The sequence below is a fragment of the Malaclemys terrapin genome, chromosome 1, assembly GCF_027887155.1.
Source record: "Malaclemys terrapin pileata isolate rMalTer1 chromosome 1, rMalTer1.hap1, whole genome shotgun sequence".
Classification (NCBI taxonomy): domain Eukaryota; kingdom Metazoa; phylum Chordata; order Testudines; family Emydidae; genus Malaclemys; species Malaclemys terrapin.
This window is the reverse complement of record NC_071505.1, coordinates 313431214-313443733: the sequence shown is the minus strand read 5'-3', so window position 1 is coordinate 313443733 and position 12520 is coordinate 313431214. Positions and strand designations below refer to the sequence as shown.

The following is a 12520-nucleotide window of genomic DNA, read 5'->3' as shown; positions in this document are numbered from 1 at the left end:
CAGTCCTACTCTCCCAGGACCAGGGCTGCTGCCTCCACCCCAACTAGCGGCACTCCACCTCACGGCATGGCTGCTCAGTGGTTAGGTAGAGAGGAAAGGATGTGCTCAGAAGGTGTTCAGCGTGTCCTCCTAGAAAGCAGGCGGCCCTCCATGCACCAAGCCTACTTGGCAAAGTGGTGTCGGTTTTCCAGATGGACGGAAGAGCAGGGTGTTTCCCCGGTGGCTGCCCCGACCCAGCTTATTCTGGACTACCTCCTTCACCTTAGATCCCAGGGCCTGGCACCCTCATCAGTCAAGGTGCACCTGGCGGCCATATCAGCCTTCCATCCGCCGGCGCAAGTCCACACGTTATTCTCCCATGCTATGACTGGCCGATTCCTTAAGGGGTTGGATCATCTCTTCCTATATGTTAGGCCCCCAGTCCCACAGTGGGACCTAAACCTGGTGTTGGCTTGTCTCACGGGGCCCCTATTTGAGCCACTAGCCACGTGCTCCTGGTCATACCTCTCGTGGAAGGTGGCCTTCCTGGTTGCGATCACGTTTGGTAGGCAGGTCTCGGAACTCAGGGCCCTGACCTCCGAACCCCCGTACATGGTGTTTCATAAAGATAAGGTCCAGCTCTGCCCACACCCTTCGTTCCTCCCGAAGGTGGTCTCCGCCTATCACATGGGTCAGGCCATTTTTCTGCAGGTTCTCTGCCTCAAGCCCCATGCATCCAGTGAGGAACGCCGCCTCCACACGCTGGATGTGAGACAGCCTCTGGCCTTTTCCCTGGAGCATACTAAGCCATTCAGAAAGTCCTTGCAACTGTTGATCACCTCGGCCGAGCGCATGAAGGGTTGGCCGATCTCCACTCAGTAGCTCTCCAACTGGATCACCTCGTGCATCCGTACTTGTCATGACCTGGCGGGAATCCCTCCACCGTCAATTGTGAGGGCGCACTCGACTAGGGTGCAAGTCTCATTGGCTGCCTTTTTCGCCCATGTCCCCATTCAGGACATTTGCAGGGCTGCCACATGGTCTTCAGTTCACACATTCACTCCCACTATGCGATCGTCTCCCAGACTAGGGACGATGCCGGATTCGGCAGGGCTGTGCTCTGTCCCGAGAATTTGTGAACGCCTACCCACCTCCAAGAGATATAGCTTGGAATCACCTATTGTGGAATACACATGAGCAATCACTCAAAGAAAACAAGACAGTTACCTTTTCCATAACTGGTATTCTTCGAGATGTGTTGCTCATGTCTATTTCACATCCCACCCTCCTTCCCCTCTGTCGAAGTTGTCTGACAAGAAGGAACTGAGGGTGAGTGGAGCGCATAGCGCCCCTTATACTGCATCATGGAGGCACCACTCCAGCGTCACTAGGGCGCTCCCCTATGGGTACTGTTAGGGGAAAAACTTCCAGCACTGGTGCTCATGGCGAGCACGCACACCTATTGTGGAATAGACATGAGCAACACATCTCGAAGAACACCACCAGTTACAGAAAAGGTGACTGTCTTTTTCTAATAACTAAGTATCTGACATTTGTAAGATCTGACCACAAAAATATTTTTCCCCACAAAGTGTAGGGTCAGCTTAAATTTGGTTGAAAATGACTAATCCTTTATATGTTATTGTTATATGTAACCCTTTATGGTTATAGTATGTCTAGAGACAATCAAGGAAACTAAAATACCTTTCCTTGACTGTCAACTCTCTAGTTCAGAATAAGGCAGGATAGGGGAGTTTCTTCTCTTTAAAGATACAAATCAGTAATTTTGGTTTAGTGATTTTTTTCATATAAACAGTTTCTAAGAGTTTACAAAATATAGTACAGTAAACAATATGGCATAAATTCACAAGAAAAAAATAGTGAAAACATCTTATTATATAAATGCTTCCATTGTGAGAAGGAAAAGGTGAAATCAAGGGGCAAATACATAGGAGAAAAAAATACTAAGATTTGGAAAGACATGGCAGAGAAACATAGGAAGACTGTTCCATCTACTGGGAGTTATGGGGGAAAGCCCTGGCCTAGGCAATGGCTGGAAGGGAAAGGGAGAAGAGCAATAAGCTGGCAGTCCTATGAGAGAGCCTATTGCAAATATATATAGAAAGTCTTAAAAAGAAGCCTGGGAATTATTAATTCAATCCTGAAATCACTCAGGAGCCAGATAGGTCACTCTTCTCTGTATGTGTGAAGGGGTGGGCACCTGCTGGAGTCTGGAGAATGGGGCCTTGTGGAAACTATAGAAAGCAGAGTTGAAATAGTGAAGGCATGAATAAGGGCTTGAGGGCTTCATCCCATTTTGGGGTCAAGGCAGTGTAATATGGGCAGTATTACAGAGGTAATTAAATATATTTAGACAGTGTTCTGCATTTTCAATTTTTACCGATTTTCACCGCTAAATTACCTTCTTTTTTTTTTAATTGATTTACACCCTCATCAGTCCACTCGGTATTTTTTTCAGGTACTTTTTTTTGTTAAACACTTATGCTTTACATAATTGTTGTGTCCTGCAGCTCTGAGATTGAGTAACTGCTTCAATGTAAAACTCAGAACACACACACACTGGAGGTCAGAAAATCAAACAATGTTAATATTGTGCTATGATTGGCTCACAAAGACATGCTGCCTGCCTATTGTTTTGCATCTGTTTAGAGCGGCACTAAATTTAAACAATCAGTCCTCCACAGATAAAGATAACTAAAGTAAAGAGGTAAACGTGGGGCAAAACCGCAAATCTGTGCCTGAATACCAACAAAAAATCAGTACTAAGAAATTTTCAAGGAAAGTAAAGACGGGAGTGAAGAGGATGCATTGCGCTGCAAGAACTGTAGCACTGAGGTCAGTGCTCGCGCTGACAGAATAAAGGAGCACGTCGAAAGCAAGTGACACAAGAATATGACCCCGGAAGTGTTTGATGCCAAAGATTCTTTTTGGAATGTCATCCAGGTATTGCACTCCTTCCTCAAGGTGAATTTTGCAGCAGACTGTCACAGTTATGCCGGAGTGTTTCAACCATTTGCCACTAAAGATGGAATTTCAAATCTGAAAGGGGAATTAACTATTTACACGAACATGCCTAACCTGACAATATGAAACTGGATGTGCTAGTTTTTTGGGACAGTCATCAAAACAAACTTCCTGACTTCAGCAGAGTGGTATGGCAAGCTTTGAGTGTACCCCTTGGATCTTACTGATGCAGAGAGCTTATTTTTAAAGTTGGACTACCTCCAAGACAGCAAGAGGCTCAACATGAATGAGAATACTTAAAAGAAAATTATGTGAGCATACACAAACCAGGATTTCTGGAAAAACTATTGTCTCCTAGAGAGACACAAAATACCTTTTGTACACGAAAAAAGTTTCAATTATACTGTAGTAAAATGTGTATATTATGCACGTTTTTCCCCAATTTTTATTTTTTTAACCCGATTTCATCCTAGTTTTAATGTCTGGAAAACAAAGAATTTTTTTTTTTTTTTTTTAATAAAAACTGAAAATGCAGAACACTAGACATAATTAAAGGTCATCATCTTGAAATTTATTATTGATTCATTACTCAGAATGCCTAAAAGAACCATTGGGGAGCTTAAAAATTGTACACTAGTAACATTAGACTTTCAAAATAGTTATTCTTAGGGCTGTCAAGTGATTTAAAAAATTAATCACGATTAATTGCACTGTTAAATAATAATAGAATACCATTTATTTAAATATTTTTGGATGTTTTCTACATTTTCAAATATATTCAATTACAACACAATAAAAGTGTACAGTGCTCACTTTATATTTATTTTTGATTACAAATATTTGCACTGTAAAAAGCAAAATAAATAGTATATTTCAATTCACCTAATACAGGTACTGTAGTGCAATGGCTTTATAATGAAAGTTGAACTTACAAATGTAGAATTATGTACAAAAAATAACTACATTCAAGAATAAAACAATGTAAAACTTTAGAACCTACAAGTCCACTCAGTCTTACTTCAGCCAATCGCACAGACAAACACGTTTGGTCACAATTTGCAGGAAATAATGCTGCCCACGTCTTGTTTACAGTGTCACCTGAAAGTGAGAACAGGTGTTCGCATGGCACTTTTGTAGCTGACGTTGCAAGGTATTTACGTGCCAGATATGCTAAACATTCATATGTCCTTTTATGCTTCAGCCACCATTCTGGAGGACATGCTTCCATGCTGATGATGCTTGTTTAAAAAAAAAAAAGTGTTAAATTTGTGACTGAACTTCTTGGGGGAGAATTGCATGTCTTCTGCTCTCTGTTTTACCCACATTCTGCCATATATTTCATGTTATAGCAGTCTCAGATGACCCAACCCATGTTCTTTTTAAGAACACTTTCACAGCAGATTTGACAAAATGCAAAGAAATTACCAGTGTGAGATTTCTAAGGATAGATACAGCACTCGACCCTAGGTTTAAGAATCTAAAGTGCCTTCCAGAATCAGAGAGGGACAAGGTGTGGAGAATGCTTTCAGATGTCCTAAAAGAGCAACACTCCAATATGGAAACTACAGAACCCGAAGCACCAAAAACGAAAATCAACCGTCTGCTGGTGGCATATGATTCATGATGATGATGAAAATGAACATGCATTGGTCCGCTCTGCTTTGGATTGTTATTGAGCAGAACCCATCATCAGCATGAACGCATGTCTTCTGGAATGGTGGTTGAAGCATGAAGGGACATATGAAACTTTAGTGCATCAGGCATGTAAGTATCTTGCGATGCCACCTACAACATGCAAACGCCTGTTCTCACTTTCAATTGGCGCTGTAAACAAGATGTGGGCAGCATTATCTCCAGCAAATTGTAACCAAACTTGTTTGTCTGCACGATTGGCTGAAGTAGGACTGAGTGGAGGTTCTAAAGTTGTACGTTGTTTTGTTTTCGAATGCAGAAATTTAAGGCACCCCCCCCCCCCCGAGCGGAGTCGATGCGTGGGGCAGGGGCAGCACGCGGAGCCCCGTGGCCCCCCTGCCTAGAAGCCAGACCCGCTGCTGGCCGCTTGTAGGGCACAGCGCAGTGTCAGAGCAGGTAGGCACTAGCCTGCCTTAGCTGGCCAGCACAACCAATGGAACTTTTAACGTCACGGTCAGCAGCGCTGACCAGAGCGACCCAGTGCCTGACATGCCGCGACCTGGTACTGGGTTGTGACCCGAAGTTTGAAAAACGCTGGCTTAAGGAATATTGCTATATTCCTTAATAAATATGAATCTTTTATTTTGCATGCTGTACGTTCTCTGATGAAAAGGGTCTAAGTATGTTTGGTGATGGGGGACACTCACCTCTTGTGAGTCTGACCAAGTCACACAGTCAAAATGTATGACCCCCTTCTGGGGTAGCAAAGAGTTCAAAAAACTGTCAGCCCTCACCAGGGTTTTCAGCCCTGTCTCTGGGCCTTTTCTAATCCAGTCCTTCTCAGGGTTTAGCCCACATTCCCAATGGTGAAACCTGGGCCCATATACTACTCTGGGTTCCAACTCTCAGGGACCCTATAAACAGCAGCCATGTATAGCTGCGTCCAGTTCACTGTTGTTCCCTGGCCTGCTCCCACGTAGTCCCTTTCTCTTAACCCTTACCTCAGGGCTGAAGTTCTCAGATTCTCTTGCTCCTTGCTGAATGTAAATACCACCAGAACCAATCTTTTGGTTCTCTCTTAGCTCCTGTGATCAGCAAGGAGCACTCTACCTTGCTCCTTTGGATTAACTACAGCAATGGGAGAATCCCTTCCATTGCTATAGTCAGTTGTCTACACTGAAGCGCTACAGCGGCGCAGCTGCAGCACTGTAGCTGTACTGATGTAGTGGTTTAAGTGTAGACATAGCCCTAGTCTTTTAAATTCTCCCCCTAGTCTTCAACTGCTTAGTAAATCTCTGTATTGAAACCAGGGCCTGGACAAAGTTGCCCTTGTTTAACACTTCCTTAGCTTCATGTCTAAACAAGAGTAGAAATCTATGCTACCTATTTTTTTAGTTAGTGATCTTGTATTTTCTGCACTTCCCTCCTCCACCGTCCCCTCTCAGTATCTGATTTACTGGATAACGAGTGATCTTGCTGCACTGTGTCAATGCCATAGCTACAGGAAAGTTGGCCAGTTTCCCCCCCCCCCAGTTGTAAGATGGCAACACCATCTGTTCTGAGCACATGGAAAAAAGTAGGAAATTTGGTGTTGCACGGTGAGTTTAGTGTTGTTTTGATAGAACACGCTGTTAACTTACGTTTTAATTCAGATTTATAATGGCTGTTTGTAAATTGAGTGATATCAACTGACTTCTAAAACAAGATGAAATTTAGAGAATCTGGCAAAGATTTGCTAGAAGTGATATGATTTTGGGTGTACCCCATAAGACCCCTTAGAGGGGGGTGGGTGTGTGTGTGTGTGTGTGGTTTTTTTTTTTTTTTTTTTTTTTAATCCAGCTGTTTAGTAGGTCTTAAGTTGGGCACTCAGAAATTTAAGGCGCACAAAATTGTTAGTCACTTTCTGAAAATTTTGGCTAATGTGTTAAAAGTTCATTATTTTTCTCCTCACACTTTTATTAAAAATTGCCATTTTTTCCCTTTTTTTGATGCTCTTACTTCTCTCTGATCATAGTCAGTGAAACTATTCGTGCTAAAAGTTAAGCACGTTGGTAAATTTTGGCCCAATTGCTGCCACAGATTGTAAGCTTGTCAGGGCAGAGGTGCTGGCGTTCTTTTTCTGTGGTAGTACACAAGTAAGTTGTCTTGTAGTCTTCTTGCAAAAGGCCCAGCTTCATGCTGACATCTTTTCAGATGAGGGTAGATCTGAAGGTGTCTCACTGTACAGGCAGTCCATGCCTTTTCCAGAAGCAATCTTTAAAGAGTAGCATACAGCATTCCCTTTCCCCAGAAGCTGTATGTCTTCAGTGCTTTCAGTTCCTCCCAGTTTATAAACTCAGAACTGAACATGGGATAGACTTTTTGGGGACTTGTCCGTCCCCAACACGAGAATGTAACATTCTGTCACTTGACCTCCAGACCTGCCCAGTCTATTCTTGCTTTATACTGCTGAATGGTATTTCCATTGCATCAGTAATTATAAAAAAAACAAAAGCCGTGTGACTGTAAGGAAAAGGGAGATATTTTTCCTCTCTCATAACTTCCGTGGAGGATGTGTGGGGGAGGGGAGGAGAGGGAGAAAAGAACCCTCTGGTCTGTCTGTATAACAGTCCTTTGTGCTCAATGCACAGATTACATGGATGTGCTACAGCCCCAGCTACAGAATCTGGCTCTTTAGTTTAAGTTGTAGAGACTCACATTTTTAGTTTTATGGGAGTAAGGTTCTTGTGAAGTAACAGCAAAATTCACTAGCAAATATCACTTGTGTTCAAAGCAGTTAGGCTTATCCATTGTCAGTTGAGTTTGCTTATTATTCGGTGTCTATTGTTAACCACAACTTTCTGATGAATATCTATAATGTATGATGGATTTGATTTGGAGGGGGCTCTTTATTTTAAGAGCTAGAAGTATCTCTTAAAAACTCTGCTGCCATCTGAAAACCAAGTAATCTAACATGTTGAAATAATTAGATTCATAAGATACCCTACAGTTAAAACTGACTGACTTTAAACCAAGCTTACTTTAAGAACATTTTAATGTAACTTTAGATATCTTGTTAAACCCAAAGTTGGTAAATTGGTTGTTAATATTATTATTATGTCCTGCTATTTTTGCAGAGATGGCCAAACAATAAATGCGGAAGGAATAGCATGCAACAAGGCATACAACTGAGATTATTGCAAATGTTAAGGCGCATAGTGTAGCATGAGGCTGAAGACCAAGTGTATCTAGCACTAGCCACAGAACACAATAGTGCAATTGACTTCTAATGAGGAGAGGTGTGAAGGACTAGTTCAGAGTAATTTATTACTGTTCATTTGATTAGTCCAAAAATAATCTGCTCTCTCAATTGTATGTTTAATCAGTTACAGCTAGGTAGTCCATATTCAGATTGGTGATTTGGAACTTCTGTAGCCAACTTGATTACTTTTATAAATTGTGCCTATTTTTTTATTTAAAATGATGCATTGTAATATCCAAGAACACCGGGCAAATTCAGAGTGGAGTTTTGCTCTTAACAAAAATTTCTGGCTACAACTAAAAAGACATCTCTTCAGTGTCCTATTTCAGAAGAAAAGAATCTCCAAAAATAATAAAATAAAGTGCTGATATTAGTTGTGGCAGTGTTATGGGTTTTTGAGGAGCAAGAAATAGATGTTTATTGACTGAATTAGTTTTTTTAGAATACTTTTTTTATTGTTGGGAAGCAGCTTTTGTTTAAAAAAAATCCGTAGTTTTATGTTTACATTTAAATTTTTTGCATGTACTAAGTTAGATATGCACAACCAGTAACTGCTTGTTAGTAAAAGCTGTTTTACAAATACTCTATCTTCAATATTGGAAGTAATGTAGGGAAAAATAGTAGCCTGATAATTCTTTTGGATATATAACAGAAATTGCTTTGTTTTAATGGTCCATTTGCAATGTTAATGTAAAGTTGCTCATAACTGTATATTTTAGCAAGTAGTATTAAACTCAAGAGAAACAAATGCAACAGATAGAATGATTAATTGACGTTAGTACAGTGGGACAGTCTTGAAAATAGTATTGAACCAAAAGCTGTTTGGAATCTGAGAAATGAAAAGTGCACGGTGGGTGGGAAAAAAGAATCAATTATATTGTTATAAAATACAATTTAAAAAAAAAAAAGTTTTATGCTCTAGCGCTTTTGTCTTTCAGAGATATAACAACAATGAAAGGCACCATTGTTGCTCAAGTTGATTCCAGTGAGTCTTTCCAGGAGTTTTGCAGTACATCATGTTTGTCCTTCTATGAAGACAAGCATAATCCCTCAAAAGGAATCTTGAATAAGTCAAGATGCACTATCTGTGGTAAACTAACCGAGGTCAGGTTGAATTTTTGGTCTCAACTCGTAAATTACTTACTAATAGAACATTTATTATTAAAAAGTTGATTGGAAAGAGTGGTAAAATGTCTATTTTTTTAAAGTTGTCCAGTTTTTTGTATTTCTACACTTATTAGGCTTAATATATTTAGCAATTTTATAGCTCTTGCCATCTTCAGTTATGCTTTATAATGGTTAGATAATATTAATTTCTGTAAATTTCTTTATTGAATATTTAAATTTAATAAGTCTATGAAGACAGTTGTGTATTACTAACATTTTTGTAGTCCTGCAGCTAACATTTTGGAGTTCACTTTCATTGCTGCCAAGGCTTTTCTTTAGACAGCTAGTAATTTAAAAATTTTATGTTGAATTGATCACTGTTGATCTCCATAAGAGCATAAGAATGGCCATACTGTGTCAGACCAGTGGACCATCTAGCCCAGTATCCTGTCTCCTGACAGCGCTCGCTGCCAGATGCTTCAAAGGGAATGAACAGAACAGTTAGTGAGTGATCCACTTCCTGTTGTCTAGTCCCAGCCTCTGGCAGTCAGAAGCTTAGGGACACCCAGAGCATGGATGACCATCTTGGCTAACAACCATTGACAGCCCTATCTTCCATAAACTTCTCTAATTCTTTTTTGAGCCCATTTATATTTGTGGCCTTCACAGCATCGCAGGGCAATGAGTATCGTAGGTTGACTGTGTTGTGCTTTTGTTTGTTTTGTTTTATTAATTTCATTGGGTGGCCCCTGGTTTCTTGCATTCTTAAAAGGGAGAAAAGTAGAAACAGTTATTGAAAAATGAAATATGAGAGGAGCAGTAACTATTTTGAGGGCTCTCAAAGTATAAATCCAATAGTAATTGATACTGATCAGTACAGTACATACAAATGTTGCCATCAAAACAGTTCAGGATTTTCTCTATTCTAATTGCATATTTTGGAGGATCCCCCTGAGTAATGAATAGATGGTTTGTATAGTAGAATATACTCTTATTTAAATTCTACTAAATTGGGATTACTACATTCTGGATGCAAATACTGGGCCCAGTTTACATAGCAACCTATATGCAGCCTTTTAGCCCCCAGACAGCTTTGTAAATTAAAAGCCAAATATATTAAAAATCCTGCTCACTGCCAACAAAGCGTATAAAGTGCAGGTGGGGAAAATGATGTAAATTAGCTCCCCATTCTCTTGAGCAGCCTTGTGTGAATCCCACCCTGTGACCTTGGATTGGCTTCTAGGGCTGCAAGAACAGCTGGGGCTAGGTTTTTGCCCAGAGATTGCACGGAGACAGAGTTTGCTTTGTTTGTTGTTATAGTTATTTCAAATGCATATGTCACAATATTATCTAGGGTTTCAGTTGAACCAGATACTGTTTAAGTTGTGATTGTCAAGTGTAGTGCACTGATGAAAAACCTTGGTTGTTTTTTTTCAGATTCGCCATGAAGTTAGCTTTAAGAACATGACTCATAAGCTGTGTAGTGACCACTGCTTCAATAGATACAGAATGGCGAAGGGTTTAATAATGAATTGCTGTGAGCATTGTGGGGAGTACTTGCCCAGTAAAGGAGCTGGAAACAATGTCCTTACGATTGACGGTCAGCAGAAAAGATTCTGCTGCCAAAACTGCGTTGGTGAATATAAACAGGTAACTACTTCTATTTATAAAAAATGAAATTTAGCTTATAAATTAAAAAAACAAAACAAACATTAGTACTGCTAAGATGCATTCTGTTCTTGATTAACTGATTTTCTTGGAACTGTCTAAATATAGAATACGAACAAACCTGAAACACTCACTGCTTAACCTATGTGAATTTGTATGTGCATTTGTGGGAGTGGAACTCTACTCATAAATTATTATTGTAAAAGGAGACATGTCTCTTACCCAAAAATACTATCGACTTAAAACAATTGAGGAAGAAAACTTCTATCTTTTTAGTGAAGGCTTTAATTCTTAATGTACTTATTTATGGTGAGCATGACAACTCTATACCTATTGGGCAACCCACTAGTGCTTTGTTAGATGTAGAAGCTCACTTACTTGCTCTTTTAGACATATACGTAAAGTTAAAAATGTATATGAGCCATGTAGTCTGGACGTGGCTGTTGACTTTCTTACCTGTATATTGGATATACTTTTAGTTCCTTTTCAGTGTAGACCATCCCAAGTCCAAAGCTAGGCTTTACTTATATTCCTTCATGCGTGAAGGTTTGAAGGATTTTGTGTTCTCCTTTGCTTAGCTTCCGTGTGCTCTTGAAATTATTATAGCGATTGAAACACATCTTGGTTTTTTACATTCCAGTCTTCAGACAACATTTGCCCCCTGCGTTTGCTTTAGGAAGCAGTGATGAGCCATCACTTAACACTAGTGGGGAGGTTGGAGTGCTGTTCAAACTATTTATGACTGTAGCGATGCGGGACTCACCCCTGCGGCGCCTCCTGCTGGTCTCTCAGGGAATTAGCGCGATTTCCAGCCTGGAGTGCCTTCTGTAGGCCGGTGTCCCACTTATTTCTGGCCCCGTGTCCCTCCCGGTGCCCGTTCTCTGGGGTGCTGCCCCCTGCCAATACCCCAATACTCTGCCTCTGGTTCTCCCCTCTCTGGGGAATCCCCAACCCTCTAATCCCCACCTTGCCTCAGCGTAAGGCTACTGCCAGTCATTGTCTAGCCCCCGCGCCCTGGGGCAGACTGTAATATAAGCCACTCATCACCGGCAAAGTTGGGTTTCGACCTGCTGCCTTTGCCTACCCCTGGGCTGCCCTCTGCAACCCCCAGTACCCGTTGGCCTTCTGCTAGGCCGCAGCCTGGGGCTTTCCAGGCTGGAGTCTCCCCAGCTCCTCTGCCTTTCCCCAGCTCTGCTCCACTCAGGTACTCTGCTCTGGTCCCTGCAGCCAGGTCCGTCTCCCTCTACATCTAGAGAGAGACTCTGTCAGCTCCTGGCTCACTTGCCTTTTATAGGGCTAGCTGTGGACTGATTGGGGCATGACCCACCTGTGGCTGTTTCCCCAATCAGCCTAGTTGCTGCTTTCTCCCAGCCACAGCCCTCCCCAGAGCTACTTTTAACCCCTCCTGGGCAGGAACGTGTGATCACCCCACTACAATGACCTAGCAGGATAATTCACAACAATTGTTATTTATTAATTTTTTGGGCTGGTCCACTGTAGAAATTTAGTTTTTTCTATAGCGTGCATCTTTTATCTGAGATGTCATGGTGGCCTTGTATATGCAGTGTTAAGCATCTAGGGACTGTGTTTTAGGACTTCTGAAATGAATGTTCCACTTGTAACATATGCCTATATTTTCTGTAGTTTTGGAGTAAACCTTTATATACATGAGATGATGTGTTACTTTACCAAGGCTTCTTTGAGATGGTTGTACACCCAACTGCGTTGAGGATTCTTCTTCATTTCTTTTCACTTTTTGAAGCTGGTGAAATACAATCAGTCAGAGGGAGCCCAGTATCGAATTAACAAAGCTCCATTATATTTGATTAATAAAAAGCTCTATAATGTTTGATCTCTGTTCTATATTGCTATTCCATTTTTGAACGTCAAGTGCAGCTTGCCTTTACC

The 12520-nt window shown here is 41.1% G+C and overlaps 1 protein-coding gene across 13 annotated transcripts in view; it reads left to right on the top strand.

The window, feature by feature from the left end:
- The window catches only part of ZMYM2 (zinc finger MYM-type containing 2), a 180338-nt gene that overhangs the window by 54489 nt on the left and 113329 nt on the right, over positions 1-12520 (top strand). For all 13 annotated transcript variants that reach the window (XM_054015489.1, XM_054015491.1, XM_054015488.1 and 10 more), the window contains 2 exons: positions 8776-8941; positions 10382-10594. In XM_054015489.1, the coding sequence (XP_053871464.1) occupies positions 8776-8941; positions 10382-10594 (379 nt within the window). The remainder of the gene's footprint in view (positions 1-8775; positions 8942-10381; positions 10595-12520) is intronic.